This window comes from Lissotriton vulgaris, chromosome 6, assembly GCF_964263255.1.
Source record: "Lissotriton vulgaris chromosome 6, aLisVul1.2, whole genome shotgun sequence".
NCBI lineage: Eukaryota > Metazoa > Chordata > Amphibia > Caudata > Salamandridae > Lissotriton > Lissotriton vulgaris.
This window is the reverse complement of record NC_141694.1, coordinates 645512897-645531214: the sequence shown is the minus strand read 5'-3', so window position 1 is coordinate 645531214 and position 18318 is coordinate 645512897. Positions and strand designations below refer to the sequence as shown.

Here is an 18318-nt window from a genome sequence, read left to right as displayed (position 1 = left end):
TTGGGAATGTCAGATGCTTTACAAAGAAAGGTTGTGTGGGTGTTTGGGCTTGTATTGGTTTAGTAGTATTGTCTGATATTGGTGTAGTGACTTGAGATGTAGAATTTGCACGTGAATGTTGAAGGAGAGGGGGAACGGTTGGGTGTTAGAGCAGAGACTGAGGAGCAGAGAGGGGAGAAAATGAGGGCTAGAAATAGGGAGAATACAGGGAAAGGCAGGTTTATTCGAAGAGAGAACTAATAAAACAGTGCTGTCATGGACTTTGGGTGGCAGGAAGAAGTGGGGTTGCGTAGGGGGAGGATATGGAAATGGTTGATCAGAGGGTTGGCATGGGTAATATTTGAAGTTGGCAAAGGGTAAGGAAAGGATTTAAAGAGAAGAAGAGTTTGAGGGGCATATTGATAACTACAATATGGTTTGCCGCATAATGGGGATAGGTGTTTTGGATTTGGGTTTAGCACAGAGCTGTGGTATGGGTAGAGGTGACGGGTCCCTTGTGTGGACGAAGGTAAAGAAGGGTATATGGGATTGTCTTCCAGAGGTGGATAGGGCTTGGTGGGTGAGGGCTGGTTGGAGTGATCTTGTTTGCTGGTAGTGGTAGATGTGTGATTGTTGAGATTGTGTGCATGTTTGTTGTTGTGGATGTCTTCTGGATAATATGGAGGGGTACAGAAACAGGAAGCATAGCTGGTCATAGGCCCCATCCGTGTCAAACAGGGAAACCTTTGCTTTGACACCCAGGCTTTGAGACCAATATGGAGAGGGCTAGTATAGGAAGGTATTGAGGTCACGTGGAGTCCAACATTGCTGAGATGCAGTGCCCAAACGGGATGATATCCAACCTGTGAAATGGAATTATTGTAAAAGTAGTGTCTGAGGTGCAAACCGTATAAGAACCAATATTGGCCAGATGGAAAGAAATACAGTGAAGTGGCTCATGGGGCTCTTCCACTTTATTTTCTTCCATTTACTGTAGTGCAGCTGACCAGAAAAATTTTAAACTCAGCTTGTTCTATTTTTAATACTCCCACATGACATCATTGTTTTATAATGTGATCTGGAATATTTATTAAAAATGTCAAATTGTTTGACAGAATAATCACTTACCATAGAATACATTCTACTGAATATCAAGCACAGAACTGCTTCATAGAAACACAACGTCTGTGAATGTTTTTAACAATTTGAAAGAGACAATAGGGTGCTTGTAATGACAGCCCAATGAGTTTAATCTACAGAACTTCAGGTATTTGATAACTCATGGTAAAATGTCAAGGAAACTCAGATGACAGCACAGAATATGTGCAAGTGTAAGCACATTTTACACAGAAAAAGATTAACTAAATTGTAAAGCCAATGTGAAGTAAATAAAAGAAATCCATACAGTGCAATGAAGAGGAAAGAAAGCTTTAACCACATCAGGAGTCACAGAAATTAGAAAACAAATCTTCACACTGAATTACTACATACATGATTGTGGTCAATAAAAACTTAGGTTTCTGCCGAACTATTCACACCAGCGTCAGGCGTGTTCAAGTAACTGTGGAACAACACGGAATAACACTCATTGCATAGGTACTTGTTATACAATTCTGAGGCCCTTCATAATGTAAACATAATAGAACACATTGTTTAACTGCATATGTACAATCAGCCCAGCATTTGTCTTCACATTAACTACCCTAACTTTACAAAACTGTTCTGTGCAATATCTAAAATACAAAGCATACTTCTTTCTTTAAAAATGTTGTTTTAGAGTATGACACAGCAAAGACCTTTTACATCTCTATAGGATGCAAATTGTTAATGTACATAGTTACAATTGCTTATGTCTCACCTTCGGAGTCATTTGAGAAGCGAACAAAGAATGTTAGGAACTGAATAACTTATGGAAGTGGAAAGAACAGGTAAGCATAAGAAATTGCTGTATGAGCAAAGCTCTCCAGCTAATAATCTTACATATTTTACATTTAATTTTGAATAGAAAGCTAAGGCCAAGCGTATATGCTACCATAATTCCACTGTACCAGCACACAGCATCCATTAGAATCTGAATCCATTTTGGCTGCATGACACACAAGCAGGGATCTATGAGAGGGATAACTAAACTATTCTTAATACTCTCCAGTTATTTTTGCTACCAATTTAATTTTGCTAATAATATGAATGCCGTTAACTTGATCCCAATATCAGTTTCAGCCAGCTAATGAAGCTATTTGTTAGGGTTTCAGGAATGATTCTCCGCCCCCTTTTTAAACATAACCAGGGTGGAGTTCAAATTACTTCCTCTACGCCCTAGCTTGCCAAGAACACATTTTAAATACACTGAAATACTACTAGAAATAGCCTACCCAGGAGGTGAAGTATGTATGCAGTATACATTATTTACAAGATTAGGGAAGGAAGAAAATAGCATTATCATAGACATTTTGATATTGGCAATTTCCTACTAGAAATCCTATCCCTAAATACGCATATACAACAAGCCACAGAGCAAAATGATCACAACAAAGCTTTAATTGTCTTTCTTGCATTATGGAAACACCTCAGCATTTTTTGCCTGCCATTTGTGGCAAAAACAAGATTTGACATGATCATACACATAAAGCCCCATGTACTTTATTAGAATTAGGTTGCTGAATTGCGCGCCAGCAACTCAGTTTTACAATATAAAAGTTGACCACACAATTCATGTCCCAGACTGTTAGTGACACATTTCACTCAAACAGAAGACTCAGATGTTCTATTCTGTGACAAGTAAATATCACAATACTGACCAACTGTAATCAAATACATTTAAAAAAATCCATGAACGTAATTTGATTTTGGCGATGCATCTCTCAGAAGCTATAATCAGATTTGCACTTCTGTTGTATTATTTCAAATACAAACACTTAAAAAATAAATCAGTTATGTAATGTGTAGGGAATGATTACATGAGCAACATCATACACTTCATATTAAACTGCCTTCTATTCAAAGATACACTGACACAAAAAGATACACAACATGCATATACATCAAATTTACAAGAGACCCATTTTGTTCAAAGTATCAATAATACATATGAGACAGATGTCAAGAGGCCAATTACTGGACATGAATGATCATTCGGTTCCTCAAAATAAAACTGAATGTTGGAAGTAATAAAAGATGCACACAGTTACTAAAGCACTGTATCCAAAGGCTTGAGCTTCATTGTTGAAGAATAAATGCAAGTTAACAAAATCTGAATAATGTTACTGGTTTCCCATACTTAGTTAATTTTCTGCAGTGAAATTAATTGGTAGATACAATTCCAAGCCTTTAAACACCTGTCAAATACCCAGTAATTTACCAAACATACGATACAAGAACAAGATGGCTCTCGCACATGAAAGGTTATTGTACTGAGCCAAACCTTGGCACTCCTTGCCTCCTTCTGCTCCTTCCGAGCAAAGATTCTCACAATTCACACCCTCTGTTAAAAGCCTGGCTGAACTTCACAGTCTGATTCTGAAGGTGTCGAATGCTGCCAGGTGTTCCAGACACTGTGCTACCCTGCAATCCAATGAGTTGCCAGAACACGATGTCCATCATTGAAAAGGGAAGGATGCATTGTGTAATGAATGCCACAAGCTTGGACATCCAGGGCACAATGAGATGCTGCCCTATTTAGACATCATCCTGTGTGGGCACTGAAAGTTTATCTTCCTGCATCACGTTGCCCCTCAAACATCCAGTGCGAGTCAAGAGGTACCTTGCCGTTTTTGCTGCTGACTTCGTATCACTTCCAACTGTTTTTTACATTGCTGATAGTATGTAGAGAGACTTTTGCTTTCATCCAAAAGCTTTTTATGCTCTTGCACTAAACGTGATGTGTTCTGTTGGTCTTTTTCATCCTGGTCCAGTTCTGCTATTAGTTCTTGCCTAAAAAATATTTTAAAAAGCGTAAAATATATAACCTGCAGTAAGCAACCAAACAACATCCAGATATAAGCCACACATGTATAATCTCATTTGAAATAAAATTTGCTGACAGCACAAAGTATACATATTTGTTGACAAAGCAATAAAGGCAATTAACAAACACATCTTAAATGCGTGCATTTTCTTGGGGCAAAAAGGACAAAAATATCTTCATGGAGATTCTGGTACCCTTCACCCTTGCTCTCCCTCCTCTAGTAGAGGGAAATTCGAAAGTTCTTCTGGTAGGACCACACAAATGATGCGAACCCCGATGTCGTGCTGACAACCATCCTTAACACATTTTATTAGATGTTTTTCTGATAAGCAAAACTAAACAACAAGCTAGGATATAATGTACATGGATGAGTGGGTGGATACTGTAAATAGGGCTGAGCACAGCTAAGAATAACAAAATGTTCAATAAAGAAATCGCTCTACACTGCAATTTTGAATACATTTGTTTCAAAATAATTGAGAATCTTAAGACAGCATATGTGAAGAAGCTTCAAACTAATGACCTGTCTAGAACTGCCAGCAGAGACCAAAATCTTTTCTAGATGAAGCTTTCAACCACTAATGCTTGCAAACAGTACGCCAAAGAGTCCACATTACTGTCCTATAAATGTCTGCAATGCATTTGTGACTCAGGAAGGCAGTCAATGTTGCCTTGGTTTTGGCGAAATAACATTCCTGAAAACCCTGTGATCCTATCAATTAGTAGTACACTATCTATGGTTACTTACCCAGTTAGCATCTGTACTTGGCATGTAGAGCTGTAGATTAAAATGTTTTGCATACTCCTGCCATCTAGTGTGGGGCCAGATGTTTGCAAGTTGTTGATATTCTTCTACGAAGTCTTTTCTCGTCACAAGGTAAGGTGACTCCTCCTTTCGGTGATAGTGCGCAAGGGCATCGACTCCATTGTTAGATTGTTTTCCCACAAGAGGGTGAGAAAGGAGTAAGTAAGTGTAGTGTATAGATGTTCATGCGTATACATGTATAATGAAGAACTGCAACAACTACAGGTACCCAGGGAGACAGGTGGGCACATGTGAATCTACAGCTCTACATGCCAAGAACAGTTGCTTACTTGGTAAGTCACATTATCGGTTTGAGTGATGTGTGCTGTAGATACACATGCTTTTCATAGATTAAAAGCAGGATATGCCCAAAGCATGGCTAACCTGTAGATGTTGCAGTTCTTTGGAACAGTGTTTTAAGTACTGCTCGGCCTACATTAGCTTGTTGACGTGCTTACACATCTACACAATAGTGTTTGGTAAATGTGTGTGGTGTAGACCATGTAGCTGCCTTACATATGTCAGATAGTGGAATGTTAACTTAAAAGCCCCAGAAGCCCATATTTGCAAGTAGAATGCGCCCTAGGGAGTATAGTTAAAGATCTTTTAGCTTTAGGCTAGCATGTTTGAATGCATTTACCAATCCACCTGGCAATACCAGATTTAGAGACAGGGTTGCCTTTAAGAGGAGGAGCAAATGCTACAAACAGTTGTTTTGTGGAAGTCCTTTGTTCTATCTATGTAGTACAATAAAGCTTTTTTAACGTCCAGCGTGTGAAGAGCGTGTGCTGCTACGGAATCAGGTTGAGGAAAGAAGACTGGTAACTCAACCGATTGGTTTATATGAAAAGCAGAAACTACTATGGGAAGGAATTTGGGACTGGTATGGCCTGTAGCTCACCTTCTCTCCTCAGTGATGTGATTGCAATGAGGAAAGCAACTTTCCATGAGAGGAATTGCAAAGAGCTCTTGTGCAATGGTTCAACAGGTGGACCCATGAGCCTTAGGAGAACAATGTTGAGATTCCACACTGGGGAAGGAGTCGTCCTTGGTGGTATTACTCTTTTTAAGCCTTCCATGAAAGCTTTGATTACTGGAACTCTGAATAGTGACAAATGTTGCCTATTTTGTAAGAACGCATCTCCTGCTGCAAGGTGCAAACAAATAGATGTATAAGCCAGTCCTGTTTGCTGTAAATGTAACAGGTAACAGATAATGGTTTGTATGGAAGCATATAAAGGATTGACTTTGTTGTTGCAGTATACAACACATCTTTTCCATTTTGCTGCATAGCAAGGTCTGGTGGTAGGCCTTCTTGCTTCTTTCATACAGTCTGGTGGTACATTTAAATAACCAAACTCCAGGAGCCAGATAGCTAAACTCAGTTCTTTGGGATTTGGATGTCTGATTTCTCCATGGTTCTGTGTGAGAAAACTGGAGTTCAGGTGTAGTTTTTGATGTGGAACTAGTGACAGCTCCAACCGGGTGGTGTACCATGTATGACGAGCCCATGTGGGAGCTACTTGAATCAATGTGTGTGATGTTTGCCTGAGCTTCCGAACCACCCTTGGAATGACCGGGAGGCGGAAAAGCGTAGGCAAATATTCCTGACCAGTTCATCCATAAGGCATTGTCCTTTGAGAGCAGGTGTGGTAACCTGGAGCTGAAGATTGGGCATTTTGCGTTTTCAGCTGTGGCGAATAGGTATATTTGTGGAGAACGGCAATTTGATTCTTTACTCCTGGGAGATGTTCTGCCAGGAGATAAATGTTGTGATGGATTGCTCAATTCCGAATGGCTTGAGCGAGTGTTGACAGTTGTAGAGAGTGTGTCCCCCCTTGTTTTTGCATATAACACATTACTGTCATGTTGTCAGTCCAGAATAAAACAGTTTTGGCTATGAGGTCAGTTTTAAAAGCTTTTACAGCTAGGAAGAAAGCTAAGAGCTATAGATAGTTGATATGGAGAGTCCTGTGCTTGTTGCTCCACATGCCTTGAATTGTGTAATGTTGGAGATGAACCCCCCCCCCCCCCCCCCCCCCAATCTGTTAGAGATGTGACTGCTGTGAGCAAATTCTGTGGAACAGGGTTGATGAAAGGTTGGCCTGCAGACACGTTTTGTGAGTTTCACCACTGCAGAGAGCAATGTGTATGGCCGTCTTTCAACGCTAGATCAGTTATTAGACCCTGTGATTGATTCCACTGACTTGCTAAGCACTCTTGTAGGGGGTGCATGTGAAACCTTGCATGGGGTACGTTTTCTATGCAAGACTCCATCATTCTTAGTAGTTGCATGAACACTCTGGCCGGTAACGTCAGATTGGGTTGAAACTGGTCGAATGGTAGTCTGAATATTGAGTATATTGGCTACACTGGGAGAGGCTAGAACCTTGACTGTGTCTAGAGTGGCTCCTACATAAGACTGCATCTGTGAGGGATGCAGGTGAGACTTCTGTGCATTGATGGTGAAGCCCAGTCGACAAAGTAGATTTATTGTGTTCTGTGCATGCTACAGACAGTTTGGCAAGTACTGACTTTGATGAGCCAGTCGTCTAGGTAGGGGAAGACATGAATTTGTTGTCTTCTTAGATGAGCAGCGACTACTGCTAGGCATTTGGTAAAAACTTTAGGCGCTGTAGTCACTCCGAAGTGAAGTACCTTGAACTGGTAGTGCTTGCCTGCTATCACAATCCTCTGGTATTTGCGATGATCTGGATGAATTGGAACATGAAAATACGAGTCTTTTAAATCCAGAGTAGACAACGTCTACTGCTTGTAAAAGTGGGAGGATTTGTTGAAGTGTCACCATGTGAAAATGCTCTGACATTATGTAATGGTTTAGCTCTCTCAGATCTAGAATAGGTCTTGGGGAACCGTCCTTTTTGGGGATGAGAAAGTACAGAGAGTAAACCCCTGAGCCCTGATACTGTATCGGAACTGGCTTGATTGATCCTTTTAGTAAAAGGGACTGGACCTCTTGTTTTAACAAGTGTATGTGTTCTGGAGACAACTTGTGAGAGCAAGGTGGAATGTTTGAGGGATTGCTGGTAAGCTCCAGGCAATAACCATGTTGGATCATTCCAAGCACCCATTTGTCTGTTGAATTGTTGAGGTTTTCCCCTGTCAGGTGTGGTATAATCGGGGGAGGGGGGAAGCATGGGCAAGTCACTGTTTGTTGGGGGAAGGAGAGTTATGGGGTATGTTACCCATACCCCTGCCCTTGAAGTTGTGACCTCTATAACCACCTCAGAAAAAAATCTCTTGAGAGAGAGGACTGATTCTTACCCTTGTTAGCCAAGGTATTTTGATCTGGGGATGTGGTTTTTGACCTTTTTCTGTACGAGGAGCGACAAAACTAACCCCTGTTGGATGCAGTCTGAAGTGCTGCAATAGATTTAAAAACTTCGGTGTCCTTTTTCATTTTCTCGAACGCCTGGGCAACGTTCGGGTCAAATAGGTGTTCCTTATCAAACGGTGTGTTAAGGTTCGATTGTTGGACCTCAAGTTTAAAACCTAAAATCCTAAATCAAGTGTGTCCACTGAGCAGTATGCTGGTGTTAAATCTCTCTATCTGTGGTGTCTGGGGCATCTAGAGCACAGCGAATAGAGAATTAAAAATGCGTTTACCCTCCTTCACTAAGTACTGTGCTTTAGCCTTATGCTCGTCTGTGAGATATTGGAGCAATTGCTCCATTTCGTCCCAGTGTGCTCTGTCATTTCTGGCTAAAAGGCCTTGTGAATTTGCAATGCGCCATTGATTTGCTGCCAGAAGCGTCAATTAATTTAGACTATTTATCTGGCAGAGGAGCGTGCCCTGATGTTTGAGAATGTGCTCTCTTACGAGCATTTGAAACGACTAGGGAATCTAATGCCACTCGTCCCTTGATAAAAATGAGGTCTGTAGGCGAGGCCATATATTTTTTGTTCACCCTATGCGTTAAGATGCAGGCTCTGACTGGATCTTTAAAAATCTCATCAGCATGTCACATTATGCCTTTAAGCATTGGAAGTGATTGTTTTGACCTGTGTGTGGATGCGAAGGTCTCAAACAAAAAAATCTTCTAGTGATTCTTTGTGGACCTCTACCCCATGTGCAGCCCTGGCAATGAGTTCTCGTTGTGATGCATTGTCATCTGGAGGAGATGGTTTGGCTGGGTAAAAGGCTGGATCAGTATCACCTGGGGGATCCACTGTGTAACATGTCCATGGATCTGTTGGAATATTCATACCCCCCATCATCTGCATCATCGTCCTGATGAGATAAAGGAGAACCCTGAGGTGTAATTTGCAAAGGGTTCTCAGTTGGTGATGGAGGTGTTGGAGGTGGAGGCAATGGTATATGAAAAGGGCTTGTTGCCACAGAGTTCTTCTTCAAGGGGATTTTTTCAGTGCTCTCTTCTTGAATCTTGCAATTCTGAGGTGGCTTTATGTGAATATGGCCAGTGCCAGGGTTAATAGGGAGCCTCTTTTGCTTCGGATCGGGTGGCAATCGGATAGTACCCAATTTTGAATCCAAAGGGGTCTCTGTTTCGGCGCCAAATTCTTCGGTGCCAAAGTTTTCGGTGTCGACGGAGGCGCAGAAGGTTTTGTCTCTGAAGGCTGCTTGGCTTTTGGCGGGGGGATTTCGGCTCCAAGCCGGACTTGTGCTTGGAACCGGAGGCTTTGGGTTATGAGGAAGACTTTTGTCGACTGTACTGAGCCGTAAGGCTTGATTGGTAGTTTTGGTGCCAGGCCCGAAGGCGAGCGTCAAACTTGGTCTCAGTGCTGACCTTAGCCAGTAAATCGATTTTGGCCACTATAGGTGTGGCAGGGTATACTCAGACATGAGTCCCTTTCTCACTGCTCCATCAGGATTCAAGCAAGCCGGGCCGAAGAGGCTGAAATGCCAGAAACCGGTCCCCGGTAGCTTGTCTCCTTTCTGGTAAAGAATTGGCTTGGTAGTTTAGTCTGCCCTGTTCCCATGATGCACTGGGCCAGGGACAGACTGATTTGCATATAGCCATGTTCTGAGCTGGGATGGGGCAGTGAGATAAATAACGGTGATGGATCAAGCCCTGATCTTTGGACTGGGTAAGAGTGGTCTGCTCAATTCAGACACTCTGTTCATCACCACCCCCTTTTGTAAATCGATTTTGGCCACTATAGGTGTGGCAGGGTATACTCAGACATGAGTCCCTTTCTCACTGCTCCATCAGGATTCAAGCAAGCCGGGCCGAAGAGGCTGAAATGCCAGAAACCGGTCCCCGGTAGCTTGTCTCCTTTCTGGTAAAGAATTGGCTTGGTAGTTTAGTCTGCCCTGTTCCCATGATGCACTGGGCCAGGGACAGACTGATTTGCATATAGCCATGTTCTGAGCTGGGATGGGGCAGTGAGATAAATAACGGTGATGGATCAAGCCCTGATCTTTGGACTGGGTAAGAGTGGTCTGCTCAATTCAGACACTCTGTTCATCACCACCCCCTTTTGTAAATCGATTTTGGCCACTATAGGTGTGGCAGGGTATACTCAGACATGAGTCCCTTTCTCACTGCTCCATCAGGATTCAAGCAAGCCGGGCCGAAGAGGCTGAAATGCCAGAAACCGGTCCCCGGTAGCTTGTCTCCTTTCTGGTAAAGAATTGGCTTGGTAGTTTAGTCTGCCCTGTTCCCATGATGCACTGGGCCAGGGACAGACTGATTTGCATATAGCCATGTTCTGAGCTGGGATGGGGCAGTGAGATAAATAACGGTGATGGATCAAGCCCTGATCTTTGGACTGGGTAAGAGTGGTCTGCTCAATTCAGACACACTGTTCATCACCACCCCCTTTTGTAAATCGATTTTGGCCACTATAGGTGTGGCAGGGTATACTCAGACATGAGTCCCTTTCTCACTGCTCCATCAGGATTCAAGCAAGCCGGGCCGAAGAGGCTGAAATGCCAGAAACCGGTCCCCGGTAGCTTGTCTCCTTTCTGGTAAAGAATTGGCTTGGTAGTTTAGTCTGCCCTGTTCCCATGATGCACTGGGCCAGGGACAGACTGATTTGCATATAGCCATGTTCTGAGCTGGGATGGGGCAGTGAGATAAATAACGGTGATGGATCAAGCCCTGATCTTTGGACTGGGTAAGAGTGGTCTGCTCAATTCAGACACTCTGTTCATCACCACCCCCTTTTGTAAATCGATTTTGGCCACTATAGGTGTGGCAGGGTATACTCAGACATGAGTCCCTTTCTCACTGCTCCATCAGGATTCAAGCAAGCCGGGCCGAAGAGGCTGAAATGCCAGAAACCGGTCCCCGGTAGCTTGTCTCCTTTCTGGTAAAGAATTGGCTTGGTAGTTTAGTCTGCCCTGTTCCCATGATGCACTGGGCCAGGGACAGACTGATTTGCATATAGCCATGTTCTGAGCTGGGATGGGGCAGTGAGATAAATAACGGTGATGGATCAAGCCCTGATCTTTGGACTGGGTAAGAGTGGTCTGCTCAATTCAGACACTCTGTTCATCACCACCCCCTTTTGTAAATCGATTTTGGCCACTATAGGTGTGGCAGGGTATACTCAGACATGAGTCCCTTTCTCACTGCTCCATCAGGATTCAAGCAAGCCGGGCCGAAGAGGCTGAAATGCCAGAAACCGGTCCCCGGTAGCTTGTCTCCTTTCTGGTAAAGAATTGGCTTGGTAGTTTAGTCTGCCCTGTTCCCATGATGCACTGGGCCAGGGACAGACTGATTTGCATATAGCCATGTTCTGAGCTGGGATGGGGCAGTGAGATAAATAACGGTGATGGATCAAGCCCTGATCTTTGGACTGGGTAAGAGTGGTCTGCTCAATTCAGACACTCTGTTCATCACCACCCCCTTTTGTAAATCGATTTTGGCCACTATAGGTGTGGCAGGGTATACTCAGACATGAGTCCCTTTCTCACTGCTCCATCAGGATTCAAGCAAGCCGGGCCGAAGAGGCTGAAATGCCAGAAACCGGTCCCCGGTAGCTTGTCTCCTTTCTGGTAAAGAATTGGCTTGGTAGTTTAGTCTGCCCTGTTCCCATGATGCACTGGGCCAGGGACAGACTGATTTGCATATAGCCATGTTCTGAGCTGGGATGGGGCAGTGAGATAAATAACGGTGATGGATCAAGCCCTGATCTTTGGACTGGGTAAGAGTGGTCTGCTCAATTCAGACACTCTGTTCATCACCACCCCCTTTTGTAAATCGATTTTGGCCACTATAGGTGTGGCAGGGTATACTCAGACATGAGTCCCTTTCTCACTGCTCCATCAGGATTCAAGCAAGCCGGGCCGAAGAGGCTGAAATGCCAGAAACCGGTCCCCGGTAGCTTGTCTCCTTTCTGGTAAAGAATTGGCTTGGTAGTTTAGTCTGCCCTGTTCCCATGATGCACTGGGCCAGGGACAGACTGATTTGCATATAGCCATGTTCTGAGCTGGGATGGGGCAGTGAGATAAATAACGGTGATGGATCAAGCCCTGATCTTTGGACTGGGTAAGAGTGGTCTGCTCAATTCAGACACTCTGTTCATCACCACCCCCTTTTGTAAATCGACCTTAGCCAGGAGGCAGAAGTGGTGCCAAAGCCTTGTGCTTTTTCAGAGTTTGTGGGGGCAAGGGGTTCTTCGGTACTCACGTCACCTTGTCCCTGTGACAGTTCTTCGATGTCGAGGTCTATCTCGAGCTCCGAATCGGAGTTTGAAGAAGGCTTCTTCCTCTTCTGCTGCTGATGACTTGATGTCTTCTTGGCTGGGGTCTTCACCAAAGATGTCCGGCGTGTCTTCGATGCTTTGACACTGCATTTCACGATGTCAAGCCTCACGATCGCGAGGAGTCTTTTTTTGATCGGAACGATCTGCAAGCGTCGCAGTCTTCTTTCTTTGTGCTCCAGAGAAAAGCACAAGTTGCACACTTCGTTTGAGTCGGTGCGCAGGTACTTCGCGTGGCACCGAGCCCAGAATTTAAACTGAGTCCGATCTATTGACAGAGAGCTAACTGGGCGCGGTTGGGTCTTGAAGGCTATCCACAAAGCTTTCCGATCGAAAGTCGATTCCGATGTCGAAATAAGCGAAGTAGTGGGAAACGCATACGGAAACAATACCGTTGAGGGACGAGAGGATTGCATGCCGAGGGGAACACTAAGAACGGTTTTGAACTGGAACGCAATAATACACATCCGAACCATAAGCACTATCACCGAAAGTAGCTCAGTGATCAATGGGAAATAGATTCGACAGCTTACCAAATACTTTACTTGAGCAGTGAGCTTTAATTGGACTCTTCAGAAACATTAATGCATCCTAACCAAGTGTTAGTGGGGAATTTACCTGACAAACCTTGTTATTTTTGTTTACAGATGATAATATACTAGGTTAGCTATCCACAGGCCTGTGTTATTTTTCCACAAGTTAACTGGTGTGATTTAACCACATCGCTGCTGTGGTTATTTTTCCCCTGTGCTGAAAATTTATATTCTCCTTTTTTTATGACGAGCTCAGCTCGTCATCAGCACAGCTCAACTGTGCCTCATGACGAGCTGAGCTCGTCATGAGCATGGAAGGGGTTAAATATCAAGTTTTTGAAATGCGGAAACTGCAATTTGACATTACATAAATGTTCACAATTGAGTGGATAAAATGGTAGGAACCTTGAGGTAAATAGTGTAATAAATTGCTGAACCACATTTATGTATTCATTTTAACATGTTCATTTGGCTTTCTGTATGTGGGCAGCGGGATACAAAATTAACATTCAGAGTTGCCAGGGAAATAAAAAAAAGGTTTCCAGCTGGCTTACATTTCAAGGAAATAGGAGAGGTGACCATATACAGAGACTTACAGATATCTGTACACATGATGAACACCCCTAGTGATAACGCGCTTTAACAGTAACAAAAGGAGGTGACAATCATTGTTCGCTTATCTAAACGGAGCCCAAATGGTGTAAACCTAGTCACTTCATGCATTTTTGCAGAATTCAATATCCTACAGTAGTGCATGACCAATTCTGCTACATTTATAATTTTTCCTATTCCCAATGGTTTGCCCTTTCCAGAAGTGAGTGCACAACTAGTGCTCTGGCTCATTGATATTAGTATAAGTAATTTATCGCAGCGGTTTTTGAATCACTTGGGAGCAGTCCAACTGGGGAGGAAAGGAGCAGAGCGGGACTCCATTAACCAGGAGCCCTGCAGCCACTGCCAACACGCTCCACCCCCTGACGCCGCCACCTGAAAACTGCTTGCGGCCCCCGCTTCGCGGGAGCCGCTCGCAGCGGTTTTTGAAGCACTTGGGAGCATTCCAGCTGGGGAGGAAAGGAGCAGAGCCGGACTCCATTGACCAGGAGCCCCGCAGCCACTGCCAACGAGCTCCACCCTCTGACGCCGCCACCAGAAAACTGCTTGCAGCCCCCGCTTCGCGGGAGCCGCTCGCAGTGGTTTTTGAAGCACTTGGGAGTAGTCCGACTGGGGAGGAAAGGAGCAGAGCGGGACTCCATTGACCAGGAGCCCCGCAGCCACTGCCAACGCGCTCCAACCCCTGACAATGTACAGCCTACATCATTATGAACTCCCCCCGCTTCGCGGTATGCGCGCAGGACGCGCGCCGGGCCAAGGGCGGGCCCGTTTTAGCCTGTTCGAGGCCGGAGCAGGCTGGGCTGGGCCTACCCTCTGACATCGCCTCCAGGACATTGGCCCCCTGACTTCCAACTTCCAACGGTAAGAGCAAATCTCTGGAACAAAGAGCTGTGAAACTTGTCAACCTGAGGAGAGGGCCCTCTCTATAGCTATGGCAAGTAGCATTGTAAAGGAGAAAAAGGGCCGAAAGGGGGGAGATCAATGGGAACATTGGATTATTTTATCACAAAAGCCTCTAACGTGATTGCCCAAGAGATAGAGTTAACAGAACAACGGTTATCACTTGGTCCAGGGACAGCGAGGTGCCTAATGGAGGTTGGACACTTGCGGGATTCCCCTTCGCCTCAGGCCAGCAAAAATGTCAGTAATAAGGATCCGCCACTGTTGGGTAACGCTATTGTGACCATGGCGGGAGACACTGTGTCTGAAAACAACCTACTTGGCAAGATGGCCTGTCCAACAACTAGGTCCAAGACTGCTCCCCCTAAGTCCAGTAAGGAGCCACCTAATGACAAACAAGGTCCTAAAAACAAGAAGAAGGCAGGGGGCCCACAAAAGGGAAATCTTTCCATGGGAACAAGGCCAACAAAACCAGTGTCAGAGGGACAAACTTGTGGAACAAACTGCGGAGGTGGAGACGGAGTCTGTGACAACTCCAGTGACTCCGAACATCCCGGATACCTCTGAGGTCCCCGTGGTCACCTTGAACAGCGCCTTTTGGGAGAAAGTGGGGACTATCATTGCTGATTGCCTAACGTCTGTAATGAATAGAATGCCAGCTATTGAAGAAAATTTAGTAACCATCATTAATGCTTTAGACCAGATCTCTGGGATTTCAACAAGCACCAAGAACACCAATATGGGGCACTCGCCCCCAACCCTTCCTGGTGCTACTCCCAGAAGTAGTGCAAGGCCCCTAACAGACCTGCAAAGGGCTGAGGTGGACAGGAACTCGCTACCAGCCAAATCCGGCTCTGCTATGTGCCGGAGGGACCACGGTGATAGGAGCCTACCACCAGCTAAACTGGGACCGATTATTAAAAAAATTGTGTATATATATATATATATATATATATTCACAGAAAAAACCATAGGTTATAGTCCATATATAGTTAGGAATTTGCATTTACAAAACCTTGAAAATTCAATGAAAAAACCATTGGTTTTAGGCCATATATAGTTAGGGATTTGCATTTAGAAAACCTTATTTTACTCGCATAAAAGCATTGAAATTCCATATATAGTTATAAGCGCTAACTATATATCGCGCACCCGCAATCCACTGCTGATGATGTCACATATTACATCATTCATGACATGGTTAGTGACATCACTGATGACATCACTGATGACATCTCAAATGACATCACTGATGACATCACTGATGACAACATCCAGTGACTGTATGTTTCTGTAAAGTTAAAATATGTTTTACATATTGAAGAATGAGTGGATGTATAAGTGTCTGGATGAAGGATTTACTAGGTGCATGACTGACTGATTGAGTGAGTGATTAAATGTGTCTCACTGAGTGCATGGGTTAGTGACTAAACTGTTTTAATTTGTGCATCATTATATCTGTTGTTCTACAAACTGCTGCATATGTTGATCAGTAGCTACATGAGTAACTGTATGGGTTATTGATTGGTTGTCCAAGTATTTGTATGGGAAACTGAGTGTGTGTGTATGGGTGGCTGGGAGGTGTGTGACTCTGTACATAGATGTGTGAGTAGTTGATTCACTATATGTATAGCTTCAAAAGTGCATGTGGAAACAACTGTATGGGCGGTTGACTGTGCATGAGTGTATTAGTGAGTAAATGGATATCTCAGTGCTACATGTCAAATTAAGTACATATGTAAAACACAGTACATGTGAGAGTTGACATCTATAAATAACTGTGCATAAGAGCCAGTGAATGTGTGAGTGGCTGTATGGATCATTGTGAACATGTATCAGAGATTGTATAAGAGAGTAAAGTAAATATGTGTTAGTATATGTTTGAATAAGTAAGGTGTGTATAACTGTATAGTTGAGAAAATGGAGGTGTGATTGATTTTTGGCATAACTGACTAGGTGTGTGAGTAACTCCATGGATGAGTGACTGTCTGTTTACACTGATTGTATCTAAGGTTATATTAGAGTCTGAAGAGGTTCATGGTATTATCACATGAATGATATCATCAGTGATGTGATCAGTCATGTCAAATGAGATGTTATCAGTGATGTCATCAGTGATGTCATTTGAGATGTCATCAGTGATGTCATCAGTGATGTCACTAACCATGTCATGAATGATGTAATATGTGACATCATCAGCAGTGGATTGCGGGTGCGCGATATATAGTTAGCGCTTATAACTATATATGGAATTTCAATGGTTTTATGCGAGTAAAATAAGGTTTTCTAAATGCAAATCCCTAACTATATATGGCCTATAACCTATGGTTTTTTCTGTGAATTTCAATGGTTTTTTAATAGCAAATATCAAAAGCTGTCAAATGTCAAGTACGTGATAGGTAAAAACGTTTTCGTGTTTATGCACGCTGATGTGCTTTGAACGCTGCCCCCCCCCCACTCCCCTCTTTTCTCTTAGTAGTACTCTCTCTTTGCAGATAGTGAACGGTAGTTAACGCAGACCTTTACCCCTGTTGTAATCCGTCGTACCTGCTTGTCTCTCCATTTGATTGATTATTATCCAAGCATTTACTGTTTTACAATTGGTTCTCTTTGGATCATTCTCTATTTACAAACAAGCACAAAGTTGCAATACTCTGTTTAGTCTTTGCAGATAGTGAAAAATCGTGTAAAAAAATAAAAGTAAATCGAGCAAAATCAGTAGACCACTAATTCGATCTCTTTTTGACCTCGGTAAAATACAAACATTAGGAATAACCCTTCATGAGAAATACGAAAATAGTGAAATGAACTGAGCTCCACACCATGAGGGCTGCAAAACAGCTCGACTCCGCCACCCTCACCGCCCAAAATAACGACAAACCCTATGCAAATATTATAAATATACACAACACACCAGCAAAGAAACAGAGTAAAACATTTTATTAAATAACTATTTACATAACTATTTTATACTTTTTATTGCCCGATCCGGCTAGCTCAATCGATCGAGCATGAAACTCATGCACTGATAACAAGCGTTGAGAGTTTGTAGAATGATGGCTTCAGATTTTCCACATACGGTGTAGTGGCGCGAACTGGCAGGGGGCGTTTGGATTCTACCCCTTCTCCAAATAAGATTTTCATACGTGAATGTTCGTTCATGCTTTTTGTCCCTGAGTTGCTTCCATGTCACTGCCTTACATAAATGGCATAAGTCCTGGTTGTTGAGTGCCATACTTCAGAGTTCTAAGCAGCTCTTGTAACACTGTTTAAACCTTATTTGCACCTGCTGCAGCTTCACTATTCAAAGTAAGTGGAGTCCATTTGTGGACCTGACTGCATTAGAAAACAATGTGATACGGTGCCTCCCTAAACAGCTTGACGGAGGCCCCCGAGGGGCGGTGAGATGGCGCGGACTGAGAGGGGGCGCTTAGCTCCTGCCCCCTCCCCAAGTCGTGTTGCCCTGGTGAGGCCTGAGATCGCCCCCGGCATAGGCGGCCGGCTCCCGGGGTCCGGCGGAATTTTTTCCCTTTTGAAGAATCTTTCATTCTGGACCTTGTCCCACAATCCGTTTGACCTGAAGACACGCTGTCGAGGGACGCCCCTTTACCGTTTTAGTTGCCATTCCGCCCGCTTTTGGTACTCTGTGCCTCTTCCGCCATTCAGCTGTTTACCGCCCGCTCTTGCGACTACAACGTCTCGCTCACCATGTAGTTGAGTTGCTCCCGCTCTTAAGATTTAACCGAACTTTTTGGACTGCTGAAAGCGGTTGTATTCCGACCGCTGGTTGGTGGAGACATTTTGACTATATTCTGGACCTGCATTGTCGCGTA

The 18318-nt window shown here is 43.8% G+C and overlaps 1 protein-coding gene across 4 annotated transcripts in view; it reads right to left on the bottom strand.

Moving 5' to 3' along the window:
• Positions 1-1211: 1211 nt before the first annotated feature.
• MAP3K7 (mitogen-activated protein kinase kinase kinase 7) overlaps positions 1212-18318 on the bottom strand; it is a 319714-nt gene continuing 302607 nt past the window's right edge. For all 4 annotated transcript variants that reach the window (XM_086926641.1, XM_086926642.1, XM_086926644.1 and 1 more), the window contains one exon: positions 1212-3909. In XM_086926641.1, the coding sequence (XP_086782767.1) occupies positions 3729-3909 (181 nt within the window). In that variant the 3' untranslated portion in view covers positions 1212-3728. The remainder of the gene's footprint in view (positions 3910-18318) is intronic.